At 34.8% G+C, this 20,655-nt stretch overlaps 3 protein-coding genes across 4 annotated transcripts in view; 1 reads left to right on the top strand and 2 right to left on the bottom strand.

Annotated features, from left to right (window-relative positions):
- The window catches only part of pla2r1 (phospholipase A2 receptor 1), an 868,273-nt gene that overhangs the window by 174,524 nt on the left and 673,094 nt on the right, over positions 1–20,655 (bottom strand). The window lies entirely within an intron of this gene.
- cdc6 (cell division cycle 6 homolog (S. cerevisiae)) lies at positions 3,671–13,061 on the top strand. The gene is given in 12 exon segments (NM_001127333.1): positions 3,671–3,747; positions 4,672–4,936; positions 5,021–5,290; positions 5,392–5,591; positions 6,755–6,909; positions 6,996–7,102; positions 7,221–7,360; positions 7,973–8,073; positions 8,161–8,231; positions 10,333–10,505; positions 10,906–11,046; positions 12,625–13,061. Coding segments are annotated over 11 exon segments (1,686 nt in total). The 5' UTR covers positions 3,671–3,747; positions 4,672–4,698; the 3' UTR covers positions 12,715–13,061.
- The window catches only part of jupa (junction plakoglobin a), a 62,868-nt gene continuing 56,907 nt past the window's right edge, over positions 14,695–20,655 (bottom strand). For both annotated transcript variants that reach the window (NM_131177.1, XM_087271798.1), the window contains 4 exon segments: positions 14,695–15,614; positions 18,342–18,484; positions 18,633–18,672; positions 20,376–20,497. In NM_131177.1, coding sequence (NP_571252.1) covers positions 18,345–18,484; positions 18,633–18,672; positions 20,376–20,497 — 302 coding nt within the window. In that variant the 3' untranslated portion in view covers positions 14,695–15,614; positions 18,342–18,344.

The raw sequence follows: 20,655 nt of genomic DNA, 5'->3' as shown, positions 1-20,655 counted from the left end.
TTTAATTATATATATATATATATATATATATATATATATATATATATATATATATAATTTTTTTTCTCTATTTAAAAAACAATTTATACATTTTAAGCGGTCTTAAGTTTTAGATTTGACTTGATATGACCATACTCTGTCCAGCTGGGGGCGCTGTTGGCACAGAAATAATAACAGGCACATATTCATATTCGAAAAAACAACAATACAGATAAAATAGGAGATGTATATTTTTATGTAGGTGTTGTTTTATATTCTCCATCCTTGAAGAATGCAAACCTCTTCCTGAGCCATTTCTGTTCTGCAACCATGTCAATCCCATAATGCCTTGTTGCAATATATGTGTTCTGCCGCAAGATGCATCGAGTTATATTTCCCAGATGAGATTTGAAATATTTTTTGGACCCTCCAGCACTTTATCTGGTTGAAAGCTAAAAGATGCCAAAGAGAGTATCAGCCACACATTTAAACCACATAAAGAGTTATAAATAATTTGAAGGGAACGATATTCTGTTTTTTTTTTCTCTCTTTTTTAAAATATTTCCCAAATAATGTTAAACAGAGCAAGGAAACTTTCCCAGTGTGTCTGATAGTATTTTTTTGGTCTGGAGAAAGTCTTATTTGTTTTATTTCGGCTAGATTGTAAGCAGTTTTTAATTTATTAAAACCCATTTTAGGGACAAAATTATTAGCACCTTTGAGCTAATTTTTTTCTAATAGTGTACAGAACAAACTTCCGTTATACAATAACTTGCCTAATTACCTTAACCAGTCTAGTCAACCTAATTAACATAGTTAAGCCTTTAAATGTCACTTTAATCTGTATAGAAATGTCTTAAAAAATATCTAGTCAAATATTATTTACTGTCATCATGGCAAAGATAAAATAAATCAGTTATTAGACATGACTTATTAAAACTATTATGTTTAGAAATGTGTTTAAAAAATCTTCTCCATTAAACTCCATTAAAATAAACAACCGGTCTAATAATAATGTATTTATATCTTGCATGTAGAGTACTATTCCTTGCCATCAGTCAACAAAAAAGACACAAAATGTGACATTTGTCAAGGGTGATGAAAAAAGTTATTAGGGCAATTTTACTTGATTAAATTTTAATTTAGTTTTATCAAACATTTTTATAGAACATTTTTAAACGTTTTTTTTATCCAAGTGTTAGATTTAAGAAAATCCAATGAAATCGACATTTACTGTCATTTTAAGCATTTCTTTTACAAAATATATGTAGTTTATGTAATAGCCTTTATGTTTTTTTTTCTGTTAATGCTAGATGCTAATGCAGCCTGTTTCAAAAAAGATAATTTAATAATTTCTTCAGAAACTGAATGATGTTGCTGACATACAGTTAAAATCTACCTAAACATTCATTCATTCCTTTTCTTGTCGGCTTAGTCTCTTTATTAATCCGGGGTCGCCACAGCGGAATGAACCGCCAACTTATTCAGCAAGTTTTTACGCAGCGGCTGCCCTTCCAGCCGCAACCCATCTCTGGGAAACATCCAAACACACATTCACACACACACTTATACACTACTGACAATTTAGCCTACACAATTCACCTGTACAGCATGTCTTTGGATTGTGGGGGAAACCTGGAGCACCCGGAGGAAACCCACACGAAGGCAGGGAGAACATTCAAACTCCACACAGAAACGCCAACTGAGCCGAGGTTCGAACCAGCGACCTTCTTGCTGTGAGGCGACAGCACTACATACTGCTCCACTGCCACGCCCTCTACCTAAACATGTTTGATACGAATATTTGCAGTAATAGACTGAATGGCCCAAATGGCAACTCCCATTTTTATTTAAACCCTGCCCATTTTCCCACCACCGACACTCCCACCCAAACAAAGCTAGACACCCTCTTTCCTGACTTTTTTTTTAAACTAAAGGTGTGAAAACATCCTGCTGAAACGAGGGGTTTCATGGCCCTTTACCATGGTACTTTGAATATTCAGTCTAAAATCATAGCTAGTATGACTTCAAATAAACATTAGCACTAATTATTTGACTGACCAACGTTGTACTATGATAGCCATTGCCTAATATGATTTCAATATTTAGCACTTGCAAAGAAAACCTTTCTGAAATTATGTTATTGTGGAGAAATTCTAAATGTGTAAATACAAAACCAACTTTTACTCAGTAACTGCCCCTCATACAGTCAAATATTACAATCTAATTAAAGTCTGAAGGGGAGACACAGTGGCGCAGTAGGTAGTGCTGTCGCCTCACAGCAATAAGGTCGCTGGTTGAAGCCTCGGCTGGGTCAGTTGGCATTTCTGTGTGGAGTTTGCATGTTCTCTCTGCATTTGTGTGGGTTTTCTCCGGGTGCTCCTGTTTCCTCCACAGTCCAAAGACATGCAGTACAGGTGAATTGGGTGGGATAAATTGTCCGTAGTGTACGAGTGTGAATGAGTGTGTGTGGATGTTTCCCAGAAGGGGGTTGCAGCTGGAAGGGCATCCGCCGCATAAAAACATGCTGGATAAGTTGGCGGTTCACTCCACTGTGGCAACCCTGGATTAATAAAGGGAATAAGCCGAAAAGAAAATGAATGAATGAATAAAATGGGGACAACTTTGATGGAACATGCATGTAATTGAAAAACAATACAAGAGTGTTGCTTTTGGTAAAACTAATGACTTTTTATTAATAAAGTAATATTTGTCTATTAAATGTCATATGAATGACAGAATTTAGAAACACTGTTTTAGATGTAGTGAGAAAATGAAAAATGCTATAAATTTTATAAATGATGATAAAGTCAAACTAAAAGAGGTGTGGTGTTAAATTAATTCAATTATTAATCTATCATAACCTTTGCAATTTAAGGTATATACATTTTTAATTAAATATTTAAGCCTATAGCAGGTATAATTTGTGGATAGGGGGTGTTGTCCAATATCTCAGGAGTTGGTGAGGGGAAAACAATGTTTTATTGGCAACAATTCAACTTTATAAAGTTAATGTCATCAACTAAGAGTCAATTTACCAACACTAAATATTTACATGTATATGTATTGCATTTATAAAAATTCTTTTACTTGGGAAAAAAAATGTTTTAATTATTTATTATATTATTTATAAGTTTTTTTTTTCCTGTAATAACAAGCAGTTAAAAAACAAATATAATATTTGTTATTTCAGGCATACATATTTTGTTTGTGTTGTGAAAAAGGTCTTTATTGCTTATATATGTTTTAGATAATTATTTTTACTGGAATATATTTTAAATCTATGCATTTGAGACATGCTAAACCCTTAACTTATGCTAAGACGAATTAACAGGAAAACATAGTCCACAATAGCGCGATTAAAACAAATTTAATTAAGAGTGAAAATAGAAGTTAAAAAGATTACACTTGCCTTCGGTTTTTACACCATTTAAAACCCCGCTGTCCAAAACATAATCTTCATATTTACCGGGAAAATTTTTCCGCCAAACGCCAACAAAGCGACACCCGCCTTTACAGTCAAACCACTGGGGGGGAAGGGACTAATAGGAATCCTATTGGTTCCTAAAACAAGAGGACCTTCGAGAGCCAATGAAATGCGGTTGTTGTAGGATGTACGTCACATACCAACGCGCCAGCTGATCCGAGAAGGAGTTCACAACATCACATTTGGCGCTAGTTTGACGGCGGAGGAAGTCGGTTTCAGGAGCAGAGAAACTACAGCTTTTGATTATAGCACACACATTCAACAAATTCAACTATTTAAAGGTAAGACATTAGCATGTATTAATTCTATAGTTCTAAAAACACTGTTAGACAGCATTTATTGAGTAAATCAGCTTTTATTCAGCGTTATATTTAGCGCGTGAACAAACAGCTTGGCGCCAAATTACCCACAACAGAAACTACTCGCTTTTAATTTACAAATTTTGGAAGTCTTCGCTTTAATGTGCCATAAATAAGAGCTTTTGTTTATTTGTATAGTGGTAGTGGATTAACTGTTACATTCGGTAGTGTGAGCGTTGTGCCTTTTTATTAAAATGACTGTAAAGCGTGTGTAAGTTAGATTCAAATCAAATTAGTGTAAGGTATAATTTTTTTTAAATGACTGAAATGTGCAAAATCTTAAAAGTCATCTAGTTATATTAACGTTAAATAGCTTTAGCAGGTTTTAGGCCAGAAAAGCGTTTTTATGCTAATTAACTTGGAGGGAAATTTTACACTTATTTGCTAAATTCCTCGTGGTTGGGGGTGTTGAATTGAGGTAAAATTAGTTTATGTTCGCACATTCGGACTTGCACCTTAATTATCCACATTCAGAATTGTATTTTATTGTAATTATAAAAAGGAAAATCAAAGTAAATACGGACAATCAAGGTACAACATTGTAAATTGTGGTAATGCTGTTTTGAAGTAATACTTGCCTGGGGTAACGTTATCAGACCGAGTATTTAAAGTTAGCGTGGTAAACAATTTAGTGACCGTGTTACTGTTCACAAATTAACGAATGTTCGAATATATAAACCAACTTAACCTCAATTGTCAATGTTTTTTTTTTAATCAAAAACTGAATGCTACAAAAGTTTTGTTCAGGAAATATCTGTGTGTGTGTGTGTGTGTGTGTGTGTGTGTGTGTATATGTGTGTATATTTATTTATTTATTTAGACTAAAATACCACTGTCCTTTTTCAGATTTGCTTCCTGGTTTTAAACATAAAAATGCCCAGCACTCGCTCACAGAATCAGCCAACTCTACAGTTCCCTAGAAGGAAGTCTTCCAGATTGGGGTCTCGGCCTAAAAGCTCCTGCGAAAATAAAGTGGACGATAAGACCACCCCTTTGTCCCCTAGAAAGGCAATTGTGGGAAATTCACTCGGTGTTTGTCAATCTCCCAAGAACAAGGTGTTAAACTCCCCTTTGTCTGAAAGGCTGCCTCTGAGCCCCTGCAAACGCACAGGTGTGTTAATCATCTCCATTAAACAGCCATTTTGTTTTCTGCATTTGCATTATGTTTTATTCACAAAGTGTTTTTGTTTTCCAGGTGATGAGAATGGCTGTAACCTGCCAGCCTCCATGCTTGGCTCTCCCCCTAAGCAGCGCTGCGCTCCTCTGTGCTCCCCTCGCAAGCTGTCCTTCAACGAGAACACACCAGTCCTCTCCTCACCTCCCCGTCCTATCCTGTCCTCGCACAAAGTTCCTCTGTCTCCCATTTCTCGTCCATCGCCAACACGACTGAACGAGACATCATGCACCAACATAATCCCCCGTACAGAGGGAAGGAGCCCTGTTACGCGACTGTTTCCTATAAAGAGTGCGTTTCGTTTAGATAATAATAAAGTATCCATTTATTTTTGGTCATAATTCTTGATTTCTGGCAGTCGATCATTAAGATCTGTCTTGGTTTCTCTGCAGAATCCGGTTTTCAGAGTGTAAAGCAGGCTCTTCACACTGCAGTACCTGAACGTCTCCTCTCTCGTGAGGCAGAGAGAGCTGCCATTGTCTCCTTCCTGCAAAATCACGTAGTGGCAGAAAAACCCTCCAGCCTTTACATCTCTGGTGCTCCTGGCACAGGCAAGACGGCTTGTCTGAACTGTGTGCTCCAAGAACAAAAGGTAAGACCAGATGAAAATACTGTGAATCTGCCACTCTAAGGTCCTGAATGTGCCTTCCTTTAGTTGAGATTTGATAGACCAAATCAATCAAAATTTGAATACTAGATGTTAATAGGTCTTTAAATCACCCTCAATGCATTAGTTTTTGTTTAGATTCACACATGAGTACTTCTATTTCATTAAATTGAAAAATGTTTATCTATTTGGATTATAAAAGCTTTCGTTATTAACACATACTTTTGCTCTCTCTATTCAGAAAAATAAATGATGACTGGTTCACAAAAACAAGCAGCAACTGTCTTGTGCGTAAATAATAATTTTCGCAGCTTATAGATGCACAGTTGAAGTCAGAATTATTAGACCGCTTTTTTTTTCCCCCAATTTCTGTTTAACGAAGAGAAGATTTTTTTAACACGCATCTAATCATAATAGTTTTATCAACTAATTTCTAATAAGTCATTTTATCTTTGCCATGATGACAATTAATAATATTTGACTAGATATTTTTCAAGACACTTCTATACAGCTTAAAGTGACATTTAAAGGCTTAACTAGGTTAATTAGGTTAACTAGGCTGGTTAGGGTAATTGGGTAAGTTATTGTATAATGATGGTTTGTTTTGTAGAGTATCGAACAAAAATATAGCTTAAAGGGGCTAATAAATTTGTCCCTAAAATGGAGTCTAAAGAATTAAAAACTGCTTTTATTCTAGCTGAAATAAAACAAATAAGATTTTTTCCAGAAGAAAAAATAGTATCAGACATACTGTGAAAATTTCCTCTGTTAAACATAATTAGGAAAATATATTAAAAAGAAGAAAAAAAAAATCAAAGGGGGCTAATAGTTCTGACTTCAACTGTATGTATAGGATGTGGCACTGAATTATGAGTAGTATAAATTAGTAGTATAATAATTTATTAATGAAGTATTTTAAAACAATTCAACAGTATTAATGTTTTAGTTTTTAGCTTAAATTTTTTTTTTGTTTTAATTTAATCAGTATAGTCTTTTTTCTTTTTTTTTTAAGAACGTTAAAAAGAAAAATATAGTGATATGTAATATGCAAGATTGTAAATCAAGAAATTGCAGGAAAAACTGCTTTGTGTAACATAAAAATAAAATAGTACCACTTTTAAATTGTGTTTTTCCCTTCGAATTTACAGGCTCTGTTAAAAGGCATCCAGACTGTGGTCATCAACTGTATGAATTTGCGGAGCTCTCATGCCATCTTTCCATTGCTGGGAGAGCAACTGGAGGTTCCCAAAGGCAACAGTCAGGCACGATTGGAGAAGTATTTGACCAGCTCTGGACCCACTGTGTAAGCTCCCATTCAGAAAGTGACCTGTCTATTTTTGTACTCCATCTTAAAGCTTTGCTTATGTGATTTAAATTTGTTCCAAACAGCTTGTTGGTTCTTGATGAGATGGACCAGTTGGACAGCAAGTCTCAAGAAGTTCTCTACACCATTTTTGAGTGGCCTTACTTGCCCAAATCTCGTGTTTGTCTCATCGGTAAGATTGCCATGCCAAATTTGTGGACCTTTAAAAACGAATTAGATTGCTGCTAAATGATCTTATCTACATCTGATCGTCATGACTGTCTGCTGACGAAATCATTTTGACTTTTTAGGTATTGCTAATGCACTGGACTTGACTGATCGTATCCTGCCAAGACTGCAGGCGAAACCACACTGTCGTCCCAAACTGCTCAACTTTCCTCCCTACAGTCATGAAGAGCTCAATGCTATTGTACAGGACAGACTCACACAGGTATGTTTACTTGGATATTTTCTGCTTATTCACACTTAACTAGATGTGCATTATGGGATAACGTACATCCAGCAAGGTTGTTCTTGTAAGGTGAAGTCCGACAGTCTTATTAGCAGTTTGACATACAATAGTCAACAATTGAAGTGGATCAACTTTTCATCAAAGTTATCCTAAAACTATTGAACAACAGCTATTATTGTTTAAGGAACTTTTTTGATCAACTTCTAATGTTGACTACTGTATGTTACCAATAATGCTTACTATACAACTACTTGCAACACAATTAAACCATTAGACACAAAATGTTGATCTGAGCTGTATATGTTTAACTGCTCAAGTTAAACCGAAAGCTTACTGAAGAAAAAGAATGTCTGGATGTAGTCTACACTCCTTTACTTGTAATTGTTATTCAGTCTAAAACTGATGCGTGTTTGTTTCTATATTGATCAAGATGATTCATAGTACCTTGATGAGTCTCTATTATTAATTTAATCAATTGTTATCTGGGAATAACATAGCTTGAAATGTTGTGATTTGACCAATCAGAATGAATTATTCCAGAGAGCTTCTTAATAAGAATTAATGATACATTGGTTCATTCTTGTTTGTTAGGTATCAGGTGAAGGGGTTTTGGATGCAGCGGCAGTTCAGTTTTGTGCAAGGAAAGTCTCCGCTGTGTCAGGAGACGCTCGCAAAGCACTGGACATCTGCAGGTGAACAAACTGACTGTATAAATGGCTAACACAAGAGTGTCATTGAGTTTTGTAAAGTTCTCATACATCTGTTTGTCTGTCTATCAGGAGGGCTGTGGAGATTGTGGAAGCAGGCGACAGGTCTAAAATGGCATCCGAACCTACAGCCAGCTCTAAAGGTAGTAATTACTGTACTGCATTTTAAAAGAAAAGAATAACCAGGTTAGAAATTAATGAAGAGAGGAGAAAAAAAACACTGAGTAGAAATGTTGTATTCTGAATTAATTCAAAATATAGTTAAATGTTCATAAATATTCTAAACATTGTCCTCTCCCTACTAAAAATAAAAACATTTTAAAAATGGGAATTAAAGATCTCTAGTTTTATGCAAGTAAGTTATAGTGGAATTCGGTAATTGCAGTATTCTGTAATCAACAAATCAGTAGTTTTTTGCCTTTTTTTGACTAAAATATATGCAGATATGTGAAGAATATCTTCTATATTCATTAGCAAACCTTTTTTTTCCTGAAATTAAAAATTCAAAAAATCAATAAAAAGTGAAAAAGAAGTCAGTTTTTTTTTTGTTTTGTTTTTTTTTTTTACATTTGGAATCACAAGTTTTAATTAATCAAGTTACTATAATTGAAAATTGCCATCTCTTATTGTTTCTTTCTATTGTTAAACAAGATATTTTGAATAAATCCCAAAACCTGTACCCATTGATTTATGATTAAAGTATTTGTTTTTGCTGCTATGAAAGTCTGGTTGCAGGTTTTCTGCATTTTTCCAAATGTCATTAGTGGTAAACTAGATAAAAAGAAAGAAACTCATAAAGGTTTCTAACCTTTTGAGGGAGAGTAAATTTCCATTTTGAAGAACTATAGTTTTAAAAACCGAATAGTTTTTGTCTTATTTTAGACTAGTTTTTAAAAATTATTTTTGGATTTTATGGTTTTAATATATTAGCAATTTTATTAAATTATTATTTTAATTAATCTAGACACCCCTTTGGTTAAGAGCTATCTAATCAAATTTAATATTTAAAAAAAAAAGTACTTGTATTTCAACTTGCACACAGCCAATATGACTTTTGTTGACTAGTTACATTGCAGTGAAACTATTTGTTATTGGTGTAATGGGGTGTGAACCTACTGTGATCTCACGGTTTGGTTACGATAATCATGCCAACGATTTGGTTCAATTCGACACTACGGTGCATTGACGATGCTTTTCATAAATAATTTGATATTTTACTTGGAATTTACAGTCCATATTTTACAGAGATGACAGCTTTTGTGTTTCCTCTAGGATTCCTCCAGCTTACCTGTGGCGTTATTTCAATGACAAATGTCGTGAGCGCAGTATCACAAGTCGAGATCGCATTTTTGTAATAGTCTACGAGCATGAGAATCTCTTTGCTTGCGTACCGATGTCCTCTGCTCGTGCATCTAGCACGCTCCCTCAAATATACGCTGCTCAAGTACAGATCTTCTTGTGCGCTCTTAAATAAACACTGCTGAAGTGTGATTTAGTGTGTTTATGTAACGAGTATGTCTTCAACATTTATTAGATTTGCTAGGAATATTTATGAATGTTTCCAGTAGACCTACAGAGAGGTTTTAATGCGTCCTGAAGTAAAGTGAGAGGGCTATACGTCATGTTTGCTGGCCTCACGCAACTGTCAGTCAGTCAGCACATAACCTTTAAGAGTTAAACAAATAACGCACAGCACTACTATGGTTACAGAGAAGTTTGCGCTGTTATAATTCACTAACCTTCTAACACGTTTTGGTGCAATTTAAAAAAAAAAATAATAATAACACGACTGAATTTTTTGAATGAGAAGCTGTAATGTAGCCGTAGCAGGATGAATTTTGGCGTGGCGCCCGGCCATGGAAGAATGAATGTAGTGGAAACCATGAGCTTTAATATTTTTTTCCTAGCTGTGTTTTGATGTACTTTTCTGTCAGTAAAAGACTGTCCAGCAAACTCGCAAGCAGTGAATTGTGCACAGTTGCCTGCTTTTTAAGTTGTTTAAAGTGTTTTAATTACTTGCGGTCTCCACCCTCGCCATAGTAAGCTACCACCATATAACACATAAATGATAAATGATGTCAGTACACAACAACCGGTTATGATTATTACTGAACTGATACCTAATTGTTTGTGTATGCATCGCGGTGCAGCAAAGAAACAGTTAATCTTGACACTCATATAGAGTATTATCATTTGAATGCAATATTAGAAAGCAAATTAAACGATGCATTTGTCTTGTTACAGTGTCGAGAGTGAGTGTTCCTCAAGTGGCTCGGGTTTTGTCAGAGGTTTATGGTGACCGTATGGCATCCAGTAGTGGAGATGGCGAGAGCTTCCCTTTACAGCAGAAACTTCTGGTCTGCTGCCTGCTTTTGATCATCCGCAACGGCAAAAGTAAAGAGATCCAGTTGGGCAAGGTGAGTCAGTTTGATCTTTTTCACTTTTTTTTTTTTAAATAGTATAACAGCGTCTCCTATATATTTATTTGCTGCCACACTATACACACTGACCACCACAAAAGCGTAGACCAGTGGTTCCCAATATTTTTAACCTTGCACTTTTAAAACGTGCTAAAAAATGGAAAAAGACAGATATTTCCTTAAGCCCATGAACACAATGTGACAAAGTCTGTTAATAATGTTTTGGTATTTCTACATTTGTAATATGTAATGGCTAAACATTTGAAATAACTCAGCATTTATGTTTTTGTGTTGCTGCCACATTTAGAGCAGAGGTCTATGGGAAGCACTGCAGAATATTGAGAATAGATGAAGTGTTTTCTTCTTCTGGGTCTGATGATCTTTTGTGTTCCTCCAGCTGTGTGAAGTGTACAGTAAGCTGTGTAAGCAGAGGCAGGTTGGTGGAGTTGGCCAGACGGAGTGTCTCTCTCTCTGCAGCCTGTTGGAGAGCAGGGGAATCCTCACACTCAAAAAGACCAAGGACGCTCGACTGACTAAAGTAAGGGCTATTATTCGTCATTTCACTAAATGGACATATTTTTTCCATCATTACAATAAAAGTTCTGTTAGTCAATGTCTTTATAACATAATCTTAAAAGGAAGAATATGTGTACAGAATTTAAGCATAGCTCAACATTTATTATTGCATGATGAAAATGAGTTAATGTACATTATTGTGACATGTAGATCAATTTTATTAAGTGTGGATCTACCATGCACACTTGACACAGAAGTATAATTAGACCTTTAAAGGGCACCTATGAGCTCATTAGCATTAAATGCACAGGCAACAAAAACAGCTACAGTGTTCCAACAGCTCAAATTCCCCAGAGTTAAAAAGACATCATAAATCATCTGATGGGTGTTTAGAGCTGAAACTTTACAGACACATTCTGGAGACACAAAAGACATTTGTTAAATCTTGATAAAGGGGTAAAATAGGTGCCATTTAAAGATGAATAAACAATAGGGCTGCACGATTAATCAAATCAATCTTGATCTCAATTCCACCCCCAAGATTTATTTAATCCAGCATTTCTATGATTCTGCCACTCATATTTTCAAGTTCAGGAGAGAAGCATAAGGGCAGTCTTTACATTGTTTTACATGCATTGCTCAGCGACATGGACACCTGCAAATGGTGTTGCAAGTCACATACTGTATTTATAAGGTATAATTCACCCAAAAATGTCATTTCTGTCTTCATGTAATGATGTAACTACAGTGTCTGTATAACTACTCCAGCCTATACACTGTTGAATATAATACAAGAGGGAATCTGATAGTAACAAATGTCTGATTTTACCAGTAGATAAAAATGGTCTATTAATGTTGTCAGAGACGGATTGCAAGCATACGTCTCAAACATAACAATTCAACTTCAGAATTAGGAATAGTTCTATTCTGATGTCATTACTGTGCTTTAATGACCAGGTCAAATTTAAAGTCTATTCAAAATTGATCATTTTGGCCAATAGTAGACCTACACATAATATTATTATTGTTCAATCATATGTTTCAAGAGTTCGCATTTAGATATTGCTTGACAACTGTTAGCAGGTTTGGCGTACTGTCCCGGGAGACAACCCTGAGCTCGGAGATAGTTGAGCCCAGGGCTCCCGCCAGGTCCATAGAGCATGTGAGGGGAGTACGAGATCAGGTGGTTCTCGAGAGCTCCCTTTTTTAAAGGAGGAGAAAGGGGTGGATGGGGGGTTTCTTTGGACAACGAAGATAAGGGAGTACACCTAGCTACGCTACTTATAGTGAGTTACAATAGATTTGATTGGCTAACTAATGAGTGAAGATAGGAGGCCAGCTGCAGTCAATTATATCACGTGCTCCTCTCGAAATTAGTTTACATCCCTTATTTTACATCGACAAAATTGTGAGTAAATTGTTATCTTGATTTTTAACCAAAAAAATCGTGATTCTTATTTTAACCAGAATCGTGCAGCTCTGATAAACACTATAAAGTAATAAAATGTTCATTATTTGTTTATTAGTAAATTGTATGAAATTGTTAACTGATTTAACTGTTTGGTGGTTTAAATATACATATTCTCTCTTTGGCTTCTAGATCTCCTTGAAGATTGAAGAGCGAGATGTGGAGCATGCTTTAAAGGATCGAACTCTCCTTGGAAGCATATTAGCGGCTGGTTTGCCGTAATCCACATAAGATTTTAACCTTTTTTTTTAATGATTTTATGTTTTCTTCATTCCTCTAAATGTTTTATTTCTTGACTGTGAAGGTCTCGTTTTAAAATGAGATATTTTATTGCAGAGAGGGATGATCTGATCCTAAAGGGTTAATGTCACTTTATTATGTTTGTGTCAAACATTTTTACCTGCCTTTCTAAATGTAGGGCCGTTTTATGTTTTCTTTCAGGTTTCTAAATGTATATGAATCCATATTTCATGTTTAACAGTTGACATTGGCTGCTATTACATATTGTACATCAGTTTTGTAATGTTTTTGAATGGGTGTACTCTTTTAATAAAGCAGAATGTACATGAGTTTGATCCTGAGTCTGATTTGAGTAATTTATCATCTTTAAAGTTGAAAGGCTTGTAAAAATGACTATTTTCATGACTGTTTGTGACCCCTGAAGAATTCAAATGGCTAAAGTCTATGGTGGATATACTATTAGCATCAGTCTCGGGTGTAATGACATTACATTACTTCTCCAAAAAAATGAGGAGGGGGATTGCTTTTAATTTGTCATTTAGTCTAGGTACAGTTCCTTACAATGTACTTGACTTTTCAAATACTGTAAATAAATTGAACGATTCAGAGATGTCAAACAAAACCAAAAAGAACTTGGTTATACAAATATTTCTGCTTCAACTAAAGGTTACATGTGTAAATTTGAATAAAAACAAGTAAGAAATTGACTGTGACAATATTGTCTACTTTAAAAGTGTTGGTGTTTAAATAAAGCTAAAGACCTGCTTTTCATTCCTTTTTAGAGAGGAGTTTAATTTCTGTTGTCAACAAGATTTATAGGGATTTTTAGTATTCAGTCAATTACTTTAGGAAAGAAATAGAATAGTAATTTAAATCCAATTTTAATTATGTAATTAGTAAATATTTACTTTCATAAAGTAACATACCCAACGCTGATACTGGTACAGCTTGTCTATAATAATTTACACATCCATTCCCCAACAATAAGGCACATGGCAGCAACTCAATGCATTTAGGCATGTAGACATGGGCAAGATGATCTGCTGCAGTTCAAACAGCATCAGAATGGGCAAGAAAGGTGATTTAAAGTGACTTTAAACGTGGCAGGGTTTTGGTGCCAGACAGGCTGGTCTAAGTATTTCAGAAACTGCTGATCTGAGATTTTCACGCACAACCATCTCTAGGGTTTACAGAGAATGTAAGAAAAAGAGGAAATGTCCAGTGAGCGGCAGTTGTGTCAGCTAAGAACAGGAAACTAAGGCTACAATTCGCAGAGGCTCAACAATTTTGGACAATAGACGATTGGAAAAACATTGCCCGGTCTTGATTTCAGCTGTGACATTCGCTCAGAAATTGGCGTCAACATCATCAAATCATCAAATCTCTGAGGAATATTTCCAGTATCTTGTTGAATCTATAGCACGAAGGATTAAGGTAGTTCTGTAGTCGAAAGGGGGTCCAACTCCTTACTAATAAGGTGTACCTAATAAAGTGACCGGTTAGTGTGTATGTGTGTGTATATATATATATATATATAAATATATATATATATATATATATATATATATATATATATATATACATCCAAAAAAACTTTCATAAAGTACGTAAAAAAAAATGTAATTCCTTATGCGTGAATACTTTAAACCCCCTTAAATGATGAGAACACAGATGAATGATAAATGTTTTGTTAACTTCATGATTCAATGATTCCACAAATCATGAGTGTTTTCAAACGTGGCTCCTGCTCCGTTACAATACAGATTCGTCATTGCAGATCCTGCGATGTGACTACTGAAGATGTGCACATTGCGATATCGATGCCGCAGTGTGCAGTCCTACTGGACACAAACAAAAGTTTGTTTTACATTCTTTTATTGGCCCAACTGACGAAAATTCTCAAATCTTTAAACAGCACTTTAGCATCTCAGTACTTGGCAAAATGAAGTTCATCACAAGCGATTAGGTAGCATGGTTTTATTTATTTTTTTGGACAAAGTGTGAAGTAAAAATGCTACAAAGGATCCCTTTGTCTGTTCAACTCGCCTCCTATGAGTTAATATTAAAACAACTGTAAAGCTAGCATTCATGACTTTTAAGGTTTTAGTTACACATTAGTCCCTTTTAATCAGCACGGCATTTATTCACGTAAATAATAAAAAAAATCTCCACACAAACTGCGTCGCAAGACTAAAATCAGTATTTTCTTGTCTATACATTAAGACAGTTGCAGCAAAACAAATATAATGGAGTGAAGAAAAAGGGCGGGAAACAATCTCACACATCAGAAATCCAGTCTCAGTGAAGGAACAAATATGGAGATGGACTGTATCGAGATGTAAGCGCTCAAGAAATCAACACGCCAGACATTTCCACTCATATACAGCTGATTTCAGATCAGCTATTCTCACCTAAAAACACAGTGAATGAAGCTATAAAGCTGACTTCCAAGTCTAAATTGATTGATTTTCTCCAAAATCTTAAAACTATAAAAAAGCAACGTGATTATCGATATAAAATATCATAATAAAATCTCTTTGGCATAGTTAACCAGTCCTCTCACCAACAAAGTATTAATGCACCCATAAGAAAACACTAAAATAGAACATTCTCTACAAAAAGACGTGTAAAATACAACATGCTGTCAATCCTTGTATAATAAAGGCAGGGTAAAGATGCGCTCAAGGCTTCTGCCTCCCCCAGAAGTGAGAATTGCATATATTACAACAGTGTCAGTGTGTGTGTGTGTGTGTGTGTGTGTTTACTGAGAAATGGACCACAGGCACCCAGCAATGGAAAACAAAACAAAACACTTTGCTAGAAGATTAGGTCTCTTGTGTTTTTGATAATCCTCTTCCAGTGGAGGTCAGTTGACCGTCAGGCTGTAAAATAAACACAAAACATTCAATGCGGTTAGACTTCAGCTCTTAAAACCAAACCTGTTTGAAGATTTCACAGGTGTCAAAGCCAGTTCCTGGAGGGCTGCATATCTGCACAGTTTAGTTCCAAACCTGCTCCAACATACTTATGCAGTGTTCACACTAGAGTTTGACCTTGTAAAATTCTGTCATACGGCGCTGTGACAAGGGGCAGGATTAAACATATTTTAAATTTCTCATGTTTTGATCCTCAATTGGTCTCACGCAGTCAAGTGATGCAATTTTGCAGGTCAGAGTTCACCAAGCTTGAAATTTGCAACGCACAAAGTATGAAACGAGCATGAGCTTGCGTTTCCGGTCTGACGTATTCGTGTGCGTATGAATGGAATTCTATGGGGAGAAAAGTGCAGTGTGACGGCAGCTTTACCTGTACGTTTCAAACAAGCCTGAAAGACTCAATTAGTTTGGTTAGGTGTGTTTAATTAGGGTTGAAACTAAACTGTGCAGAGCTGCGGCCATTCAGAAACTGGCTGTGACATCTGTGGAGTATTTGAATGATAACTGGGGCCTGTTGCACAAAACGAGTTGAACAAACTTCAGGTTGCAGAGCAAGTTTTAATTGACAAATCCAATCTGGGGTCTGTCACATGAAGTTTCTGAAACTCAAACTAATAACTGTTTAAGACCATTATGAATTAAGTTTCTTTCTTATACTTATAAATGCTAAAGATATTTTATAATGGGCAAGTTAAATTTTTATTTTTAACTTAAAAATATTCTAATGGCTTTTTTTCTTAGACACATATTTCAAATAATGTCTCCTAGAAATCAAAATCCTAACAAAGTTATTATTAAAGTTAAAGTTATAATTTTTGGACAAGTTTTTAAACTATAATAAACTAAATGTATGTCCAGTTCAGTGTCCTGACCAGGTAACTATAAAACATATAGAACTTTTAAACAAATCGTCACCTTGGAATTGAAAGGGTCTATCTGCGTTTTGAATGATTTTGAGATGATGAGCTTCAAAGTTTTTGCATTTTATAGGAAACGGTTTGTGAGTAAAATTAAATTTTTAAATAAAAAGACTTAAAATGTAAACAACTTATAAAAACATCCCATAATGTAAATAAGTTGTCATTTAATAAGAATATGCCAATAACTCAATTTTGACAAAAATGTCAGATAGAACCTTATAATTCTAAGGTGACGAAATGTTTTTGTAAAGTAGATAATTGAACAATATTTCTAAATATTGGTAGATTTAATACATAAAAGGTTTGTTTTTGGTGACTGGATAAATGTTGTCTCAATGCGGTATATGCATACAGACTTAATTTTTAGTCTTTCCATTAAATCGCCACTTTCTGATTTCTTTAAATATTGGTCATCTTCACAGCCTGACACGTATACAATATTTAGTGAGTATCAGACTGGATAAGAAGCACTGCATTAAACTCCATTTTCCCCACCATATCTTTAAAATATGAACATTTATTTTACCCCAGGACTTTCAATGGAGTTTTTGAGCTAGTGTTTACAGAGTCTTTCATCTTGTTTTACGCTTGAACAACTAAATGAATGCTTAAGTCTATTTAACGGATTATATTTTAATTGCATTACATCATTGTTGTTGTAAAAAGAACCACATTAATTAAAAATAGTCACATAAACCTTTCACTGAAGGTTTATCATTAGCTGAAAAGCACTAGCTGTCCATATAGCCCATTAGGTAGTTATACATGGACAATGGAAAATGACCTGTTTAAAATGATTTAAGGCCTACAACACAATATTTGAGTGAATTTAAGATTTTTAGGCCTAATTTTTTTTTTTTTTTTGAAAATTAAGTTAACAAGTCTGACAAGTTTTAAAAGCTCAGGTAGCTATAAATACATATATAACTCTTTAACAAATGCTATTGTAAAGAAAATAATTGAACAATATTGGAAAATACAGTTAATAAATAACACATTAGTTGTTGGTGATTGGACGAATGTTGTCCCAGTTGGGTAGGTGTACATGGACAATGGCAAATAAAGACCTGATCAACATTATTTAGGACCTACAACACAATATTTCATAAATATTAGGACTTTTAAGGCCTAAAATCTTTTAACTTTTAACTTTGTACCTGTCTAAGTATTATAAAAGTAGCTCAGCTAAGCTGCTTCAGTAGACAAAATAGCTGTGGAAAACTTTAAATGTCCCGTGAAGTGTTTTGAAATTTACATAATCTGAACCAAAACATGAAGAGACAGTTGTCATCCAGCAGCTCCTCCCCCTTTTAAAAAACTGCCAATAGTGTTTCGTTTTTCTCACAGCTCTGCCAAGAACATGTGAATCAAATGAAAACCAAATGACAAGTACTTTAAAGGGGGCGGGGCATGTCAGATATTACAGAGCATTTGATTGGTCAAGATTTGCTAAGAAACTGAAGTATGAAGTGATGCGAATAAAATCCTTGATCAATTTAGGCAGAAGTGACGAACTGAAATCTTTGGCTGTCTATATCTTCTAAACGCAAATTTTGTCACAGTTTTGGAGCACACTAGCTCACAGACATCATTTAAGCTAGCATACTGATTGTAAAATCTTAAAAACTTTCTTTTAATTTCACAGAACCTTTAAATGAACAGTGATGTGACTTGTTTTGTCCACTTGTGATCAGATCAACAAAAATGAAATGGTAATACCACGTGTGAATAAGGTATTAAGAGTTGAACTAACCTGTTAGTAATCATGGTAGACTCTGGCCATGGAGTTGTAGGGCATGCCGCTCCTAAAATCGTCTTGCATTTCTGGATCTAGAGGATCCATATGCATGCCATCAGCATATCCACCGTATCCTGCAGGACCGTAGCCATCAAGCTCTGTACCGCAAAAGACAAAATAAATATCAAAATGTTAGCTGTCTGTACAATGATCTGATCTCTGCAGAGTGAGCAATGCATTTCAGATTGTTAAGTGACACACATGGAGAGAACTGAATGGAACATTCTTGATAAGGACACTACTGACCTTCATCGCCAAGGACGGGATCCATCACAGTGTTGTGTGCCTAAAATGTAACAAGAAAACGGTCAATACCTGTAGTCCATGTACAGGTTTCTTTGAATAATTAGCATGTGTGTTGAGATTTATGCCATTGTGCTGTTACCATTTGGCTTTTTTTTTTGGAAATTTTAATTCTTAAAAGTATAAATATTCAGCATTTTTGGCTAATTTCAAGCACAATATCACAATTACATGTTATATTTAGTGCTTATGATAAAGAAAGATTTAATACAGTTTTAATTTTGCAAGCATAAAGTTGGTGTTACTTGTAATCTATCTATCTATCTATCTATCTATCTATCTATCTATCTATCTATCTATCTATCTATCTATCTATCTATCTATCTATCTATCTATCTATCTATCTATCTATCTATCTATCTATCTATCTATCTATCTATCTATATATCTATATATCTATCTTCCATCCATCCATCCATCGGGTTTATACACATTATTACTATAAAAATACCATGACTTTTCCAGGACTTTCAAGTCAATTTTTATGATGTAATGTTTCATGTAATGTCTATGTATACATGGTAAATAATAAAAAAAACAATGCACATTTAAATTTATTACAGCATATCATAAAACAGGCAACAATCTCTTTAGTTTCAATTTCTTTGTAGATTTATGTAAGATAGATGATGCTAACACAGCACTAATAATGTGAGACCATGTTTTTCGCAAAGAAATGTAAAAACATTTCACCTCCATTCCAGTATACAGATATTTGTCAAAATAATTTTAGATGACGTTAATAGTTTGTTAAAATAATAATAGTAGGTTAAACAACTTTTATTGTAAAGCTGCGATCACACTGCACTTTTCGCACCATAGACCTACATTCATAGGTATGCGAATACGACAGAACAGAAACGCAAGCATGTGCGACAAGTTTTGCATTTTACTGCATTCGAAAGTTCACGCTTCTTGAATTCTTACCTGCGAAATCCCATCAGTTAGACCAATTAAATTTTATATAAAATTTATATAAAATAATGTATAAAACTTATATAAAATAATGAAAGATAACTTATATAAAATATAAAAGAAATTTAAAACATGGAGCAATCGCTCATGTTTATCAATGTCTAATCATATTGTTTAACCCCACCCCTTTTCGCTGCACCATACGACAGAATTTCGCAAGTACAAAAACGTCTGCTAAATGACTAAATGTAAGTGTAATTTCCATGACTTTTCCAAAACTTTGTGGGTTTTTCTGCTTTTCCAAAACTTTTCAGGCCTGGAAAATGCCATGTCAAAATTCTATTACTGACTTACTTACTTACTTACTCATTTACTTACCTACTTACCTACCTACCTACCTACCTAGCACCCACCCACCCAACCAACAAACCAACCATACAACCTACCAACCATCCATCCATTCATCCATCCATCCATCCATCCATCCATCCATCCATATACCCACCTACCTACCTGCCTAGCAAATAAGTTTGATATTGAAGTGAATAATAGTTGATAGGAATTAAATTTTGACCAATGAAGTAAGAACTTTTTCTATCTTGCAAAATATCTTTTCCATGGGCAATATGTAACATTATGCAACTGTGATGGGTTATACATTTAAAGTAATAGTCTAGTTATTTTTATACAGACTTGCGTAACATTGCATTCAAATAACACACTAACATATTTCTGTTATGACAGCTCCACAGCAGCAGAGGGCAAACTCACCATTTCCCAAGCCTCAGGGTCGTGTTTGAAGAGTGAGTGTGTGAGTTCTACTGAAACTCTTTTCTTATAGTCTGGGTTTTTGTCCTCAGCAGTTCTGTAGAGAACAGCAGCAGCATAGGTGGCTGAAGGGGAAAAAAAAGATGCTTTGTTACACTCTTAAGCTCAAAGGTTTATAGTTTTATACTTTACACTACATACACAACACTAAAAAAATCCAAACTGGCATTTTCTACAGATCTTAAGAGCAAAAATATCTTTTTGCACATTTTAACCAAGACCA

This window comes from Danio rerio, chromosome 11 (genome assembly GCF_052040795.2).
Source record: "Danio rerio strain M-AB ecotype USA chromosome 11, GRCz13ab, whole genome shotgun sequence".
NCBI classification, from domain to species: Eukaryota; Metazoa; Chordata; class Actinopteri; order Cypriniformes; family Danionidae; genus Danio; species Danio rerio.
Note: the sequence above shows the minus strand (reverse complement) of the source record. Positions and strands in the feature narration are given on the sequence as shown.